The sequence below is a fragment of the Crocuta crocuta genome, unplaced genomic scaffold (genome assembly GCF_008692635.1).
Source record: "Crocuta crocuta isolate KB4526 unplaced genomic scaffold, BGI_CrCroc_1.0 scaffold62, whole genome shotgun sequence".
In the NCBI taxonomy this organism is placed as follows: domain Eukaryota; kingdom Metazoa; phylum Chordata; class Mammalia; order Carnivora; family Hyaenidae; genus Crocuta; species Crocuta crocuta.
The window spans coordinates 551,515-570,943 of record NW_027529173.1 but is presented as its reverse complement, the minus strand read 5'-3'; the positions used below and the strand labels follow the sequence as shown (position 1 = coordinate 570,943).

Here is a 19,429-nt window from a genome sequence, read left to right as displayed (position 1 = left end):
ACACACACACACACACACACACACACACACACACACACACAATCTGAAGCAGGCTCCAGGCTCTGAGCTGTCAGCACAAAGTCCGACGTGGGGCTTGAACTCACGGACCGGGAGATCATGACCTGAAGTCGGACGCTTAATTGACAGCCACCCAGGCACCCCTCTCAGACATTTTAGAGATGATACAACTACTTTAATTTTGTAAGAATAAGAACTTCATCAACTGTCCCATGGGGAATACAAGATCTTTGGGACTATGATCTTGATAAATCTAACTGAGCTACATTCACTTTTCTTAATTGGGCCATTTAAAATAAACTCGAGCATTTAAAATAAACAAATACCATAATGACAAATTCCTCTCCTTAAAAATGCTAAAACTCATTTAAAAAAATCAATGTCGGGACTTGTAATGGGCTTCCTGTGAGAACTTGAAAACACAGCTATTGAGCAGATGGCAGCACCAAACACATGAACACACTGCCTTCACTGGCAGCTCTGCTGCCATCTTCCTGGCAAAGAAGTAAATAAATAAATAATCATAACAAACTAGAATTTAAAGAGCAGGAAGTGAGCCAAACTTGTAAACCTTGCTGTGGAATGAAGAGGAGCATGGGTTGCTGCAGGTGTGAACTGTGTTTATCAGGGATGTTTCCCTCTCTCTCAATGCCTGTCAAAGTAGTGAAACACTTGATTAACTGCTGTCTTGGATGGTTACTTGTTTTCCGCGTGTGAATCCCCGCCTCCACTCTCCGCAGTCTCCATTCTCTGCCACCCTCACCTGTAAACTTCTAGAAACCATGAACCATTTTTTGTGTTACTCGGTGACCATATTAATTCTGATCAAAAATGAACTAGAACCATTCATTCACATATGTCTCTTTCCTGTGAAAGGGTACCTTAGCATCAAAACAACACAAAGTCAAGTTTTTTATTAAGAAAAATAACCTCATTTCTACATAGTGGTTTGTCAGTTTACAGATGGGCAACTTAACATATTATGAATTACCTATTATGCATACACCTAAATTCTGGCTTTCGTATTAAGCAATAATGTTATAAAATTTGTTTGTATTTAAGCAATTTCTTGATTAAACTAAATTGCTGATAAACTTTAAGTAATGCCATGATTGCTCTGAACTTTATTTGCCTACATATATAATGAAAGTTTGAATACAGAATGATAAAACTACCTTTGCTTTTAGTATTTAATGTAAAGTAAAAAGAAGGCTTTTGCCTTATACTTAGCCTTATTTTTTAAACAAAGTAATAAACCAAAGAAGTTGGAAAAAGGCAGAAACTAACTTTTACTAGGTGAAATAAAAGGGACAGCAGCTAGAACACCCCAAGCCACTTCTCCCCTAGTCATCTGTGAACAAGGAAACCTCTGACGTAGGCAGAATTCCAGGATGAGGCTGCAGGAAACAGGGAAAAGGAAATCCCGGTCGAGGCTGAGTGATAGGGACGCTACCCTGGCAGCAGACTCTGCCAAGATTAAGTTTCAGAATGTGCAAAATCCCCTTCCCACCCATATTTCATAAGTGAATGAGAAAAGGGGAAGGAAGTAGGGTGGGTCCTCAGTCTTAACAAAGGAACTGGAGAAAACCGGTGGGGAGCCGGAGGGCTATGGACAGAGTCTCTGGGGAAAGTACTGCTTAGCATAGCTCTCTCATCCATTTTACAGATCCACATTTCTGCAGTTCAGAAATTAGGAACTCACTTTAGCAGCTACTATTGGCATTTCTACCCTGCAAGTCAATACACTACTGAAGCTACATTTTGGGAAAAAATAGTTGGGGTCTTCTAGTCAATAGTACTGTTGTGTTTCAGAAAAGTACCCACCTCTAGATGTTTTCTTTAATACAGCTATTTCACGGCTATAAAAATCTAAGCAGTTTACACGCTTTTCAAATCTAAGTTAGGATTCAAATGAAGCAAGCACCTTAGCATTCTCTTTTATCCTTCCCACATCTGCCACCACCATCCCTTAATTATGTAACCATTCTGTCTGTTTCACCCCGGATGGTCCTGGTCATTCTTCTTTTTTGGGATTATTATGATTCTTACTGTCCCAGTTTCCTGTCCTGATCAGCCTTCCTTCCTGCAATGACTGGGAAGAGAAGAGCACCCAGAAGCCATCAGACTTGGGTCCACTGTAACCCTGCCATGCCGAAACATTCAGCAGCCTCAGCTTTCTAACCTGTCAAACTGAGTGGTATCATTTACCTCATACAAGCCCCCCATCCATCCTCCTCTCCTCTGAAAACTAACAAAACGAATCATCATTGATTTCTCATTACTTCTAGAATGAAATAAAACTTTTCAGCCTTCAAAACCCTCTCCGGTCTGGTCCCAATCTCATTTCTCACACAGTCTTCCTTCTTCCTCCTCCTTGTCATCATCTCTTCCTTCTGGTACTCCAGGGACATAGAATGGCTTCTGATTTCCAAAAATCCCCTGTACTTTGACATTTCTGTGCATTTTCTAATGCTGTTCTCCCCACTAGGAATGCTCTTCTCCAATTTGAATTGTTTAATCCAACCCAGACCTACTTTAGGCTTCACATCACACTTTACCTCTGCTGTATCAGAGACTCCTGTTTCCCCACATGTAAATTCTTCTTCCAACTTCTATGTATTTCTCTGGAGATTATCAACAACACTGTCTCCTTATATCTCAGTTATCTGTGCCACTGTCTTCTCTCTACAACCTGACTGTACTTCTTCAGGGTAGAAACCACCAGAGTTATTCTGCATCCCCTATGACACTGGCTTTAATAAAGGCATATCAAATGAATAAACGATCAAGAGGATTCTAAAATAACAGCATAGTAATAGCAACTCAGACTATATGGGTCAAGAGGGCATCCCCAAAATCACAGATAATGCTGAAGAAGGCTCACACATCGTTGCAGCAAATGCCAAAGCTTTGACTTCGCCCAAGGTATTATCCAATGGTCTGGTGTGAGAAGACGGTTTATGCAGTTCCCATGTTGTTAGCCAGAACCCCTACCTAACAATTTGCCAGTGAGATAAACACTGAGAGCTCTAGGCACTCAGGTGTCCATCTCAGACACCTGAAACATTCTGCAGGGAAACAAAGCAAGGTAAATGTGTTACAGCTTTTCACCAAAGGTGACCAACCACTCTAATGCTGAACAGAACATTCTTATGTCTACCACTATACCAAAGAAACCTTAATAAAACATTTTAAAAATTGCTGAATATAAAATAACACCCATTCTTACTCCCACCCCTCCCCATCACCAGTTATCAAATTCTGCCAGTTTTACCATCTCAATGACTCTCATCATCGACAGCTTTCTTATTTTCCAGGTTACCACCTTGATCCAGGCTTTCATCTTACACTGACTCACTACAATAGTTTTTTAAGGGTTCTCTCCAACACTTTCCTCTTTTCCAGTCATTTTTCTCCTCTAAGCCAATGCCAGAGGGATCTTAGAAAGACCGGATCAGTTCATGCCACTTACCTTCATTGATGGCTTTCCTTTGCCAGAAAGGCAAGCCTAAACTCCTCTCAGTGGCTTACAAGGTCTTATACAATTGAATTGTAACCTCCCTTACAGCCCACTCCCCTTTTTCCCCCATGAATCACCCAGTGCTCAAGTCATGTGTCTTCTAGCTAGTCCTGTGCCTTCAAGGCTCTTCCTGTCACACCGTGCTGTGACCATCAGTCGGGCTTCCAGGTCAAGCCTGAACCTCCCCATTTGGTAACATACGCCCCTTCCTCTGTTAATATAATCAGATTAAGATGAGGAAATATGATATCTACATAAGAGGTAATTTCTTTAAAGAGTTAATGACCAAATGTTAATCCCACTATCATAATGTTTAGAAGAAATAACCAATTTCTGCCCCCTTCTTAAAGTTCTCAAATCATAATTTTTGACACTTGGTAATGAGCGTTGGCTAATTTTGCCCACAGCTTGTTAATATAAAATAAGAAAACCAAGTGCTTCCTGAGAAACTTGTGATAATTATATATTTAAGTATTTTTCTTTCAGAAATACCTTGGCAAAAGCACAGAGTGAAGTGTTTCTTTAATTGCATGCATTTATAATCATGGCATTGACCAGTTTAAGAAAATATTAGAAATGCCCTACTCAGAGAGCTCTAAGCTCCTATTTGTGACAAGATGTGCCAGCAACAAAAGCTTTATGCTTTTTCTATTCAGCAGTCCTTTAAAAAGGAGCTGTTTCATTTTGCCACTGTGTATTTAAAGGCATATGGTATTCTAGAACTGCAGAAGCAATGTAGTTTAGTTTAAAAAAAATCAATGGGTAACTGAGATTCTAATTCAAATTTCACCATTGTCTACTTAAATAACTTTGGTCTGGTAATGGTAGGTGACGTAGCTGAAGCATTTTAAAATCGTAAAAGAAAGGAAATCTGTGACTAACTCCAGGGCTTGGTCATTATTGTTACTGTTCTAACAAGAAGAAACTGCAGGCCTAGGTTTACATTAAGTAAATGACCGTTTCCTCTGTACATACTGCATGTTGTCGCTGGGTTTTCATGAGCGGGAGCAGATGACTGCCAGTGAAAAGAGACTAAGGAGAGGGAACTGTCAATGCTGCACCCACCTCAGGAGCGCAGTGGACTCCATGTGCAGCGTGGGGCTCTATCAAATGCTCAAGACATAAATAAGTGAGATAATCGACCAGACAGTTTTTGTTCCTAATACATTACTGCAAAAAGCATAAGCGTCTATTATCAAATGATCCATAGAGTGAACCTCTGTATAAATATCAGCCTCCAGAGCAGATCAGCTCAACTGCTGTCATCTTGCATGGAGGGACATGGCAGAATGGTTGAGATTATATTCATCACAAAGGAACAAAGATCCCTCTTACTTTAAGCTGCAGGAGGAAAATTCTATGCAGCAAAGGCCATAATTCCAATGTTTATTTATACACCATTTTCCTCTCAGGAATGTAAGTATTTCAGAGCTGGTAATGCATCCCTATTATGAGATTCATGCAAGAAGTAACAAACCTTAGTGTTCTATTTTACAATCTTAAAATGAAGGATTAAAGGGAACAGAGAGTAGATAACCATAAGAAAAGTTGTAAATCATCTACCACTAAATTTCTATCTTATGTTAGCAGTCTTTACAATTACCAGCACCAAGTTCAGCTTTTTCTTATCTATTCAGAGGGTATGACAGTCTCAATAGCTGTAACTCTAATATTCTGGATTGAACTAAACACAAGGCAAAGGCAACATAGGTATTTTTTAAAATAAGCCTAAAGTTGTTAGAGGCAAAAGGCTTACAGTTCCTAGTCATGGTAAGTGGTACTCTACTATTTGTCTGACTTTAAAAGCTCTTGCCCTAACCTCAGGCTGTCACTGGTCCACTGAACTGAATATGCAATTCATTATAAAACATATCATTCATTTTAAGGACCACTGGGAAAGAAAAATGCTCATAGTTAAAAGAGGCTGCGTTTTCATATGATCAATCCTGATTTCAGAGATGCTAAAATGTGGAGGGAATACAGATTTTGCAATCGACAAAGTATGGTATATGAAAACTGTTGCTCTTCTAATTTAAATCAATCAAAAGGAATAATGTTTTGAGAAGCTTAAGTTACACACTATTCTAAGGACATGGCAGAGATTAAGAGTCAGTCTTTGAGAGAGTCATCCTTCAGGGTGCTTTTAACAATTTAAACAAGTCCCTGAATTTTTCAATAGTCCCTGGTGAAGTGAAGGCTCTTGACACGTCCACTCGCACTTGAAGTCAATGGTCATCCCTGAACAGCTCAGTTACAAGGCTTTGAAACTGCTTCATCATACTTCCCCGCGAGATACCACTTGTTATGATTTGATGGTGCACTGTTAGAGATGTGTTATGTTTAACTAAGCAGCCTGCCATGCTTGCTCATCTCACCTCCTCTCCTGCTCAGGAAAACTCTGGCATTTGTATTCACAGCCTCAGAGAAGAGAAGGCATGAAGCAATTTTTCCCCTTTGGAAAGAGTTGAAAATAAAATTCCAAGGGAAAATTAAAGTCAGAGGGAGACCAGTTTATAAGCACTGAGGAATTTTCCCCTTTATGAGCAATCCTGGATAGTTGAGCCCTGAGAGTGAAGTCTTACAAACAGCAACAGAAAGTCAACAGACAACAATGTGTAGCAGAAGAAAGTGGTGCCATTGTCTCCCTGGCCTGACGGAAGGCTTCTCAGTTCTAAGGCTCAATCTGAATAACTGCTTTCAGGAGAACCGAGCACAGCGTCCCTTTCCTCCAGTTTAACTACATCTGAACAATATAACTTTTGTTGGAACACAAACATTCATAAGATGCTGGGAAAACTCCCTTCTGACTCCCCCACTTTGGGAAAACATCTATAATCTGTTATTCTGCTCTCATTTATTTCTACTGACTCAGGATACATTTGTTTGCTAACTAGAGCCACCCCATACTCAACATAAAAGAACATCAGAATGTCCTTTCAAAATTCATATCCCACAAACTATCTGATGGGCTGAAATTCCCAAAGTCAAACTTGAAGGACATCAAATCAAAATCATAAACAGATATGCGTTCATACTTGCTTACATGTGTTCCTATATTTCTATGTGATTTACTTTTAAGAAGAGTCCTCTTATAAATCCAGGGTTATGAATGCCTAGCTTAGAGTTTTGAGCAGCTGTCATTTTTATCAAGGAGGATGCTTTTGGGGAGAAAAAACAAAACTAAAGAATTTAAAGTGTTTTTTCCTTCAAACATACAATGAGGCAGAAACATTTTTCACCCCTTCAAACCTGCATCCCCAAGAGAAAAAGGGCTTACGTGTTCAGATTTCTCCTGTTCCTTTCTGTCTGTCTGCAAAAACTGACAGTTTTCTCTTGTCAGCTTCTGAACCAATTCAATCCGTCCGATGTCATCTCTCTCCTGGAGTTTGCACATCACTCCTGCCTTGAGAGTTGGAGAAAAAGCGAAGATATACTTAAATCCACAGTCCCAGGACATGACACCACTGGAAAATGCGTCTTATGATAAGCTCATCTTCTCTGTCGCCTGGAGTAAAGCATGGTCTTGGTCAAATGTTTTGCCTTGGCAAAGTTGAAACTGTATTATTTTAACCTAGGAATGCCACACCAAAAGTCTTAAAGTTGAGATCATGTATCGGTCTACTTTAAGAGAGTGAAGGGCAGAGCAAACTAAATCATTTGCTACTGAAGTGTGCTCCTGATATGCCACTATTTGTTCCTGACAGCCTGTTTCCTGTTACATAAGCAAAGCCTCACAAGAGGTTAAAAACTCATGGGAAAGTTAGCCAGGAACCACTCTGACAAAAAGGGTGAAGTGATACAGAGTACTAAAAATACCAGTACACAAATTCCTAATTCTTTCACTCCACCAGATTATTCCATTTACAAATACACAGTTCACAAGACGATCACAAGATTTTTTTTTTCAAAGCTGGAAAGTTACTATGGGGCATTAGCAAAACATCTTCAATGTGGCATGAGATATGGTAAAAAAGAAAAAAAAAGTTTATTCAAAATAAACTGGAAAAAGAAAATTTTAAATGTCATCAGGGATTGGAAATGATCCATAAAGTATCACATTTTTTTTGCCAAAATACCGAAGTAAAAATAATATAAAGGAGGATAATCTAGGACTTGGATTAGAAAACAAGTATGTTCATTATAACAAACATTATGAACTGTTTCTGCTCAAATTCTTTTAAAAGTGGTTCACAGTGACATATCAGAACACAATCTAATGAGATTTGAAATTACTCTTGGCAGGAGCAGTCAGAATTTTGGATTCCTGTTTTATCTAATACATCCTACAGGATTTGAATGGACTTAGCAACAGGACCAAATATGGAGAATGGGCCAACAGAGATGCTTAGCTTTACGGTCTTCATGGTTTGTGCAAAAGATACCCATTTTGTTGAGTGGGTATTGAAGACAGGGGATCATCCATGCCAAACAATGACTACATGTCTATTCCCAAGGGCAAGGATAGCTCCTTATCTTCAAGTTTCTCCAACAACTAGGAAAGAAACAAAACAAAATCCTTCAACTGGCCCAAATCACAGATTCCCGGGGGACAGCAAGTGGAATTCCTCCATCAAAGTCAGAGATTTATTTTAAAACACCCCTCATAAGTGGTCCTCCAGTTCACTTCCAAGACTTCCTTGCGCGGGGACCGCCGGTTATCTTCAGACAGCCTCTGCACTGCTGGAGACCCACAACTGTTAGAAAGTCCCTAGTTTCACTCAACTCTGAAATCATTCAACTTCAACCCATGAGTACCAGTTTTACCTTTAAAAGCAAGTGAAACTAGGTCTATTTCTTTTTCTTTTTCGAAAGAGACAGAGACAGCACGAGTTGGGGAGGCGCACAGAAAGGGAGAGAGAAAATCCCAAGCAGGCCCTCTGCTGCCAGCACGAGCCCTCTCAAAACTGTGAGCTCATGACTTGAGCCGAAACCAAGAGTTGGATACTTAACCAACTGACCCACCTGAAACTGGGTCTATTTCTTATCCAATATGACAGTCTTTCAAATATTTAAACACCCATATTTATTATATCCTTTTAATATTCTCCCCCCCAGCTCCCTATTTTATTCATCCATGTACTTACTCAAACAGATTTTATCTGAGTAACAAACACAAGTTCTAGGGGTATAGTACTGAACCACAACAACAAAAAAGCCCCACAGACCATGAAGCTTACATTCAGTAGGGGATGTGGATTATATAACATATATCAGATGGTAATATATGATAAGAGGGAAAATAAAGGAAGGCAAGGGAGTAGAAGTGACTAGAGGTGTTATCAAGACAGGCGTGTCAGGAAAGGGTTCTTTAGTAACATGAGATCTGAATGGAAATCTAAAAGAAGCAAGGAAGAGGGGCACCTGGGTGGCCCAGTCAGTTGAGCATCGCGCTCTTGATTTCGGCTCAAGTCATGATCTCACAATTGGTGAGTTAGAGCCCCACATCTGGCTCTGTACTGACAGTGCAGAGCCTGCTTGGGATTCTCTCTCTCTCTCTCTCTCTCTCTCTCTCTCTCTCTCCCCGCCCCCCCCAACTCAAGCTCTCTCTCAAAATAAACAAACTTTAAAAAAAAAAAAGCCAGGAAGAGAGTTCCAGGCAGAGAATGCAAGCGCAAGGGCCTTGAGGCTTGAGTGTGCTTGGCATGGTGAGGGAAGAGCAACAAAAACAGCATGGCTAACGCAGAGTTGGTAAGGGGGAGACTTACCCCCCTCTGAAACTGCCAAAGAGGTGATGCGGGACCCCATCACATTGTTTCCTTACAGGCTGGGTAGGGAGTTTGGATTCTTTTTCTGAATGAAATGGAAATCCTTTAGGACTGGCATCACCTGACTCACATTTTAACAAGATCATTCTTTCTTCTAGGCTGAGAAAACACTGTTGGGTGGGGGGAAGTAGCTGAAACCACAAGACCCATAAGGGACTGGTCTTCAGAGAAGAGAAGCTTTGGAACTTGTAGTGGCGGAACTGGGGAGGAGTGGTTAGAATTTGAATACTTGCCAAAGGTAGGGCAGTGGATGCTGTTGTCTCCAAGGGATTGAGCCTGAGCAACTGGGAGGGTAGGGTTGTCATTTACAGAGATTGGAAAGAATCGGAGGATGATGCCTTCGAGGTATCAAAGTGCTGTTGCCTGGTTGGCCATTTGGTGGCTCAGAGAAGTCCAGGCTGGTGACATGAATTCGGGAGACATCAGTGTACATGATATTTAAAACCAGAGGAATAAGAGAAGTTACCAATGCAGTGATGTAAACAAAGATGACAAGGAATCTGGGAACTGAGCCCCACGTTTGGACACTGGAAAGATGCGGAGTTAGAAAGGGAACTAAGGAGAGGCTCCAGGAGGAGAACCCGGGAACTAGTAAGGGGGGTTCAAGGAGAAGGCAAAGAAAAACTTTATCAAATGTTGCTAAAATATCAAATAAGACGGACTGAAACAATGGACACTGAATTTGACAGAAGTAATTGGTGACTTTGAATATACCTTTTGTTTCGCTTTTTTTGAAACAAAAGGGCGGTAGGAAAAAAGGCTGTATTAGTTTGGGGTTCAACAGAGAGAGACAACGCTTCTGAATTTTGTTACAAGCAATAGGATACTAGCTAAAGAGTGATTGCTTGCTTGCTTGTTTATAGTGACGGATATGCCAGCCTTTTTATCTTTATTAGAAATCATCCACCACAGAGGGAAATCTGATGATGCAGGAAGAAGAGGGGGCATTTTTAGGAGTAATGTCCTTCAGGCGCAAAGAGAGCATCAAGATCTACTCTCAGCAAGAAGACAATGAATATTTCACTCACCAAAGCGGGAGGGCAGGTGAAGTACAGGGTAAATAGGTAGGCTGGCACATTTCATAATGGGAAAACAGGGAAATTCCTTTCTGAATGCTTCTATTTCCCAGAAAAATAAGTCCAGTTATTAGCTGAGAGTAGGGACTGTGAGAAGAAGATGTGGAAGTATGAGAGAAGAAGGCATGTAATTGTCATTTCAGTTGTAAAGTTTGGACAAGTTTTTTTTTGTAAAGGGCCAGAATGTCAATGTTCCAGGCTTAGTGGGCAATGTGGGCAAAATTCTGCAGCTTTAGGGTGAAAGCAGAAGATACAATAGGTAAGTGGGTGAGCACATCTGTGTTGTAATAATGCTTTATTTACAAAAACAGGGAGCAGACTGTAGTTTACCCACTCCTGACTTAAGAGGAAACAGGACAAGAAAAGCAGAATAAGATGGTCAAGCATGACTAAGGGCCTACTTGATTTTATTTTTAGAGCCTTTTACCATCCTAGCCATCCTCCTTGGAGCATATTTCTGTGTGTCAGGATTTTAACGGAGCCCATAACCTGACACAATACTAAATATATGGGCTGATCTTGAAGAGGCACTTTTAATCAATACCAGAGAAAGTACAAAAGGATCAGTGGTGTTAAATATCCTCCTTTAAACTAAAAAGACAAGGAAACTTTGGGGGGAATTCCTATATACAAAAGATTGACATCCTTTAAATGCTTTGATACTTAGAGGACTAAGTTTCTGTTACCTAAAAAGTTCGTCTCTGTTAGCCAGCTAGAATTTCCCCTCTGTCCATCCACGTCATCCTCACAGTGTTTCACAGACTGTCTTGCTAGTGGAGAGAGGCGGCTCGTGACCCTGCAACATTAGGACCTGCCCTGTGGTTGTTTACTCAATAGTATGATGGATGAGTCCTAATCGCTCTCTGCTCCCCAGTGCAGTGCCCTGTATAAAAGAGGGTGTGTGTGTGACTGGGGCCAGGAAGGGGGATACACAGGAGGAAAATGTCTTGGGATCAGACACACGAGACTGAACCTGTTACTTCTTACCAACACAGGTTCCAAAGTAACCGGGCTAGGCTTCCATATGCTCAGATTTGAAGACAGTCTTTCCTTGGTGGGACCAGTACACTTTTTTTTTTTTTTTAAACAACTGATAACATCAGGGTGGGACTGTGTAGAAAAAACTTAAGAGACCTTGATTATTTCTTGGGGTTCTGTGGGAACATAAGTTTTTAAGTAATTCTAAACATTTCTTTATCATATGCTTAGGATTCTAAATACAGACTTTCCTTTAATGAGAAAGTCTGTTTTTATACCTTTTTAAAAAATGTTTATTTACTCATTTTGAGAGGGAGAGTGTGAGGGTTGGGGAGGGGGACAGAGAGAATCCCAAGGAGGCTCTGAGCTGCCAGCACAAAGCCCGATGCAGGGTTCGAACCCACAAACCATGAGATCATGACATGAGCCAAAATCAAGAGCCAGACACTTAACCAACTGAGCCACCCAGGAGGCCCCTAATGAGGAAATACATTTTTATTAGAGCCAGATACTTGGGTGCAAAAATGAGGTATTTTAAACAGAAAATGCTGTTACTTAAGAAAATGGGTTTCTAAGCAACTTATTTCATATTTATAATTAAAACATCTTATAATTTAAAAAGGAATGTTACTGTCTTGATTTTCTGGTTTCTTCATAATTTCTAGATACATTTTCTTAGATAATCAATTCTACAAGAGTGCTTCCATAACTATCAAAAAAAGCTTTCAAGGAGGGTTATGAATGCTTCTTCATTCCCTGGAGAACTTAAAGCTCTGTGAGATGCCCATGTATCCTAGATAGTTTTTTTTTTTTTAATGTTTTATTTATTTCTGATAGAGAGAGAGAGAGCATGAGCAGGGGAGGGTCAGAGAGAGAGGGAGACACAGAATCTGAAACAGGCTCCAGGCTCTTAGCTAGCTGTCAGCACAGAACCCAATGTGGGGCCTGAACCCACGAACCACGAGATCAGGACCTGAATCGAAGCCGGAGGCTTAACCAACTGAGCCACCCAGGCGCCCCTAGAGTTTCATTTATTTTTGAGACAGAGAGAGACAGAGCATGAGTAGGGGAGGGGTAGAAAGAGAGAGAGGGAGACACAGAATCTGAAACAGGCTCCAGGCTCTGAGCTGTAGGCACAGAGCCCGACAACAGGGCTCGAACCCATGAACTGTGAGATCATGACCTGAGCCACTGATGGAGCCACCCAGGTGCCCCACATGTATCCTAGAGAGTTTCTAAGGCAGTTTTCTTAGGAAGCACCCCAATAAGCCAGGTGTTCTCTGGGGGTCTCTTTCACAGCTCTGTAATTTAATTCCAAAAATCCATGAATTTATTAATATATTTTGGGAGCTTTGTTATGGCAGGAGAAGCAAAATAAGTAACAGCCCTTGATCTAGACTTTCACATTCTTGAACTACTTAATTTGTCTATATGAAATTAATTATAAACAGTTTACCTAACACTGCTAAGCCAGAAAAAAAAAAAGATTAATCTGTAACCATCAGAAGAGTTACTTAAGAGCCTTATTTCAAGGTCTGCTTTGAAAAAAAAATCTCTGTAATGTATAATTAAACCTATTCATATGATTTCAGTATTTGAGGAGAGAAATGTTATGAATGTAAATGAAAGTGTGTTTCCTTTGCAAACAGAGTCCTAAAAATGTTAGGTCTATTCTTTCAGTGGTAAAATGAATCCTGGACAGGATTACATTAGGACAGGCTACAAGGATGATGTATGAATAACCCTCATGACAAAAGGTGAAAGAGCACAGGTTATGTATGAAAACATTATCTGCATTATCTTGACTTTAAAAATGACTTTTTCTAAAACACTTAGATCAGACATCATGCAAAAGAGAAGGAAAACCAGGATCAAAGAGTCTACTTTTCAAGTAAGCACATTTGCAATAACAGAATGCTACTTAATATAAATTCAGGGTGTTTGGATAAGTGCTTATTCGTTACTACATAATAGGGTCATTTCTTTAACAATTAAATCTCACACAGAAATTCATAAAATAATTTTTTTGCTACTTTAAACAGGAAACTCAAATGATAAAACACTGAGGGAATGTCATATATTACATGACTCAACTGTATGTATCTATTTTCTAAACAACAAATATTAAGAGTCCTTTCCAGGAAAATTCAAAAGATAATTCACACTAAATAACAGTAATAATAATAATAAAAAATAAGATTAANTATTTTGTAAGGAAGCAGGTATTCATTTTCTTAAATTTCTTCAGAGAGAAAAAGAAAAATATGAAAAATTTCTTCTTTGTTGGGATAGAAAAATTTACCTTTTTTTAAAAGTGTATTTATTTATTTTGAAAAAGAGACAGAGTGAGCGGGAATGGGCAGAGAGAGGGAGAGAATCACAAGCACACCTCACGCTGCCAACTCAAAGCCCAAGGCGGGCCTTGAACCCACGAACCATGAGATCATGACCTGAGCCGAAACTAAGAGCCAGACGCTTAAATGACTAAGCAACCCAGGTGCCCCTATCTTTTTTTTTTTTTTTTTTAATGTTTATCTATTTTTGAGAGAGAGAGAGACAAAGACAGAGAGCAAGCAGGGTAGGGACAGAGAGAGAGGGAGATACAGAATCCAAAGGTTGGCTCTAGGCTCTGAGCTGTCAGCACTGAGCCTGATGCGGGCTGGAATCACTAAACCACAAGATCATGACCTGAGCTGAAGGCAGATGCTTAACCAACTGAGCCACCCAGGCACACTCCCAAATTTATCTTTTGATAACATAGAAATACACCCCCGTCCTTTGGGGAAGGCCCAAGCTGCATCCACAGTGAAAAGTGCACGCGATAGAAAGTGTGAGGCAGGTTTACGAATGCACAGGGCATCACTGGTACAGGCTTGAGACACCATGCTGGGGCATCACAGAGCCTCAAATCTTTCAGTAACTCCTGGCCCATCACTGGACAGGTGACGCACCAAGTTCAAGGAGTTTCCTTTCTCTGGCCCTCCTCTTTTCTGGGATTATGTGTGTTATAAAAACACCTTACGGTTGGACAGAGCCGTCCTATACAAACACTATATGAAACTACATCCTGTGAGAGCATAGTGGGAGTAGGGAAGGAGGCAGAAACCGTATTACATGGACTTGATAACTAATATTTCCCTCAAATATTTCCAGGGGCACCTGGGTAGCTCAGATGGTTGGGTGTCCCACTTTGACTCAGGTCATGATCTCACGGCTATTGAGTTGGAGCCCTCCGTCGGGCTCTGTGCTGACAGCTCAGAGCCTGAAGCCTGCTTCAGATTCTGTGTCTTCCTCTCTCTCTGCTCCTCCCCCCACTCACACACTCTCACTCTCAAAAATAAACATTAAAACCTTTTTATTTTCTTAATCTATTATATTGACATAATTATCTTTTCTGATAAAATGAAAAAAATACATTGTCATACATTTAAATAGCCGATGAAGTAAATGGTTCATTGATTTCATATGCCTGATTCCTTGAAGTTTCAGACTAGAAAATATTGGGAGGACACCAGTATTATGTCCTGTTTTGACCTGAAATTAAAACTTCTGTCTGTAAACATTATTGACCACACTGCTAAGCTGGGCAGCAGAGCAGATAATGAAGAAGAGGAAAAAAAGCAAATTCTAATAAATTCCAGCATGAAGGATTTTAAGTGATCATCTGTTTTCTATAATAGCTATCCCAGCCTTAAGTAAAAGCTTTCTTCAGTATATTAAAAAGGAAGTCACAGTTTGGCTATTCGTAAATTAATCATCAAATATTTGGCAATTACCATATATAATTAACAGTTATCATCACTTAATATTAAGATGATTGATACAAATGGAAGATAGACAACATAAATAATTCTTGAATCCAGTGGTCAATGGAGACCTGAAGCAAAGCAAGAATTTCCAAAGTTCTATACATTATAAATTACTCATTGAAGATCTCTTTAATAGCCCAAAACCAGAACCTGGAAAAAATTCTATACATTTTAATAAAAATTCTTTAATCATTTAATCCTATAAAAGAGTGATACAGTCAAGAGTTTAGAATGTTTATGTATGTGAAGATACCATATATAGAGAGAATAATACTGCAACCCAACCATGCCAAATGCCTTAAATATTCAAACCAAAGAGCAATGTGATAGAAGATGATAATGATAATAATTCATAGAGGCTCACTTTTTTGAGTACTTACTATGTGCTACACACTGCTCTGTTTCACGTACATTCATCTAATCTTTAAAACAACTCAGTGATCATCCCCATTTTACAGATGTTAGAAAGGCCGTTTAGTATAGGCACTGAAAGCCAGGATGTCAGAGCCAGACTGCCTTGGTCTGATTTCTGGCCCTGCCACAGACCAGCTCCTCTGTGAAGTGGTGGCAAATACATTACTTACCTCATAGGGTTTGTTGCGGCGTTGAGAAAACAAAGAGCTTAGGAGAGTGTCTACAGCGTCCGCACTGCTACACAAGTGAACTCTCAATACGATTACAGCATAGGACTCTCCGGCCCAGGAGAGAAGAATTACTCGCCCAAGGTCACGGTAGCAGAGCCCAGAGGAGCACCCACGCAGTCTGGCCCTGGAGGCTGCACTCCGTACCTCCCACGTGCTACCTGACATTTATAGAAACTCTGACGTGCCAGGATTGCAGGCATTTTCTATGCTGCTTCGTTTCAACCTCAAGACACCTTTATAATAGCTCTGCTTTACAGAGATGAAAATCAAGCATGCCAGCCACTTGCAGGGGCTCTGCATGCAGGGACACTAAGGGGACAATAACACTGACGCTACCTGCAGCAGCTCACAGGTTCAGCAGCTACAGAACTTGTGTACTTGTGTGAAGGCACAGGCTAGGAGAGAGGAGGGCTGGGATGCAAAGCCAAGTCTCCATGCTCCCTTCGCTCCACCCACACGTCACTGCATTAAAGCGGGGAGTTTCGTAGGCAGGAAAGATATTTTTAGTGAGAAAAGGAAGAAAGGAGCTAACATATGAGGAGAGAACTAGAGTTTCTGGGAAGGTGGGAAAGCTGTATCCAAGGCCCAGTCTTTCCATCCTAACCCTTTACATACCCAAAGTTTTCAACAGCCTGAGGGCATTCTTCCCATAGTGGCATATTTTATCATACATGGGGAAGAAGTCGGGAACCAATTTCTACTTAACTTGCTTAAGATATGCTCTGGAGTGAAGACTGCAATAACATGAAACACCATAGAGTATAGCATACAGATGCTCAATCAGTTATATGTACATACACCAAATGCCAAGTTAATAAATTTTGGTGCCAAGTGCACACATGTGCACACACATACATTTATTTCTAATTCTGCCTAGATATCTTATGGTAAAAGTCTCAAAGTTTTCTTTGAACTCACCCTACATGACTTGAGCTGCTGAGGATGCTACCCAGAGCATTTGGAAGGACAGACCTGCAGAATCGAACTGAAAACTGGTGCTTGTACCGTGGTGGCAGGTCAGACTCCCTTAGATGCGTCAGATGAGGTGACAGTGCCTTCCTTCCTCCGTGGCCTTGGTCTATAACAGCCACCATTATGCCTCCAGTGAACTTAACCTCTGCTTTTCAGATCTAAACAGAATCTGTTCCTGATCTAATCACAATTCACTGGAGTCTCTCTTGGTTTCATGATTTCATCCCCCTGAGCATCCTGAAGATGTGTAGTTATGGCACTGTTGGGGAAGAAAATCACAAAATCCCAGAAAGCCAGATCTATGTATCCTCTTGAGACAAAGAAATAGAATTGCATTAAAACAGACTTTTGCCTAGAGAGTAAGTTCAAAACAGTTTATGTGTAGAAATATCTGTCTCACTAATAATTTAATGATTTAAGAAGCTTTTGAGAAAGTGGAGGATACACTAAGTTGAGACTCCCTAACCAGGTTTGCCTGAAAGCCTGAAATGCGAATTCAGTATGAACTTGAGGGCTGCCGTATGTTCAGTAGGACCCCAGCAAAACAATTCCGAACAATTCCCAATATAAACTTACTGAACAGTACAGCCTGTGCCATCTTGACTGAAAAAGCTAATGTAATTATTCTGACTAGAATCAACAGATGCAGAACTTGGAAGGTGAAGTGCAATGGGTCAGCCAAGCCAAGAATCTTCAAATGCTCTGATTCACATCAAGTTAGCATTTGAGTGTGCTAGGGTGGCTCAGAGTTTTATTCCATGAGTTAGATACCAGGTGTTGGCACACAATCTTTGGCAGGTGAGGCGTCACACTCCTCTGTCTGGCCAAGCCCTGGCTGTCAGCGCTGTCAACTAGCAGATTCTTCTCGGCCGCCTCCCAGGGAGGGAGGGGTGTAATCTGCTCTTCGGTGGTCTCTCCCGGTTCTTCACTTATTTTCCTTGCTTTCTATGGAAAGTGGAGTATGTCTGCCTATCTTTCCCGCTCTCATGAGTCAAATTATAAATATTATTAACAATTTAGGGCCCTTCTTGTGAAATGCCTCTTTATCAAAACTAAGCACTTTGTTCTCAGTAATATCACTATTTACACAACACAGAAGGTCAAATTTGTATCATTTGCAAACACCTGCATTATCTCACAACTCTCAATGCAGAAGACGGGGGTGGTAAAGAGGGACTGTCACAGAACTGATCATACCTGAGAATCTGGAACACCTTCAGCTTCTGTCACAATTACGTGTTTGTCACCATTTTCTTCATCTTGTTCAATTGCTTTAAGCAAAGCAAAGGAAAAGAATGTTAAATTTTCTTTTAGATGGCAGTTTGGCAAGAAAAAACAATGTTAGGGAGATTCACAAAATGTAAATGTCAGTGCTATTTTATTATTTGGATGAAAGTTTAATGGCGTTGGGCACTTCTCATGTACATTCTCTTGTTTACTGAATCACTGGCATGGAAGAGTTTGCTCTCATTTATTCTCTTCATCGGAACCCATCCTGACATCAGCCTGTCAGGAACTGTGCTTCACTGAAAGGGGATGTAGGGTGTAGTTGAAAGTTTCTATCAAGTTGATCTGAGAACAGTAATTTTTTTTAAACAATGTGGGTTTTTTGCCTGGTACTTTACGGTCATATAATAAAGAAAGCATAATATTGTATATTTAGACTGCTCCGTGCATTGTTAACACAAAATTCCAAACTAGGGAGTCTTTTTAAAAAATTTTTTTTAACATTTTATTTATTTCTGGGAGAGAGAGACAGCGTGAGCAGAGGAGAGTCAGAGAGAGAGGGAGATACAGAATGTGTAGCAGGCTCCAGGCTCTGAGCTAGTTTTTGGCACAGAGCCCGATGTGGGGCTCGAACCCACGAACCATGAGATCATGACCTGAGCCGAAGTCAGATGCTTAACCAACTGAGCTACCCAGGTGCCCCTAAACTGGGAAGTCTTGAATCAACCTCTTCTCCTGTATCTTCCCCAGCATCTCCCGATCCAACTTCTTATCACCCCTTCTGCGCTCATGCAGTACCTTCCTAAGACAAAGCTCTTGATCCCACCCTCTCCTTAATACAATCCAGCTGGGGCACAATTGCTAAAATAATTAGTCTCAAAAAATACGTAACAAGTACCATGCTTTGCTCTATGTTATCGCTTATCTTACCAAGTATAAATTATCCGTTTTTCATTGAAGGTCTTCCTTGAATTCTCTAGCTTTCTCCTAATCTCCGACTTCACACTGACATTCAATACAACTCCGATCCCAGCAGAGTGATTTGATTATTTTGCTTTGTCCAGTTTGCTCTTTCACCTTAAAAATATTTACTGAGTGCTGACTGTGTGCCTGGCACTATGGCTACTCTTACGAACAAGGCAGATAAACCGTGACTTCATGAAATATACTTCCTGGCTGGGAAGAGAGACAGTGGACAACAGCAACTACTACTACAACTAACAATAACAATAATGATAATTATAACTATAATAATAAAAATAGTAACATGGCATTAGAAATGCCATGAGAAATGGAGAAATGACAGAAAACCGACCGGGAGAGGTCACTTTAGGGAGGGAGGCAGCGATGGTAGTTCCCTGAAGTGACGTTTGTGTGGCAACCTCAAGGTTGAGATGGAGCCACCTATGGCAGGTGAGAG

The 19,429-nt window shown here is 40.5% G+C and overlaps 1 protein-coding gene across 2 annotated transcripts in view; it reads right to left on the bottom strand.

Moving 5' to 3' along the window:
• RAPGEF5 (Rap guanine nucleotide exchange factor 5) overlaps positions 1–19,429 on the bottom strand; it is a 176,478-nt gene that overhangs the window by 94,593 nt on the left and 62,456 nt on the right. For both annotated transcript variants that reach the window (XM_077757649.1, XM_077757650.1), the window contains exons 5-6: positions 17,980–18,053; positions 6,816–6,941 (exon numbers count right to left, since the gene is read on the bottom strand). In XM_077757649.1, coding sequence (XP_077613775.1) covers positions 6,816–6,941; positions 17,980–18,053 — 200 coding nt within the window. The remainder of the gene's footprint in view (positions 1–6,815; positions 6,942–17,979; positions 18,054–19,429) is intronic.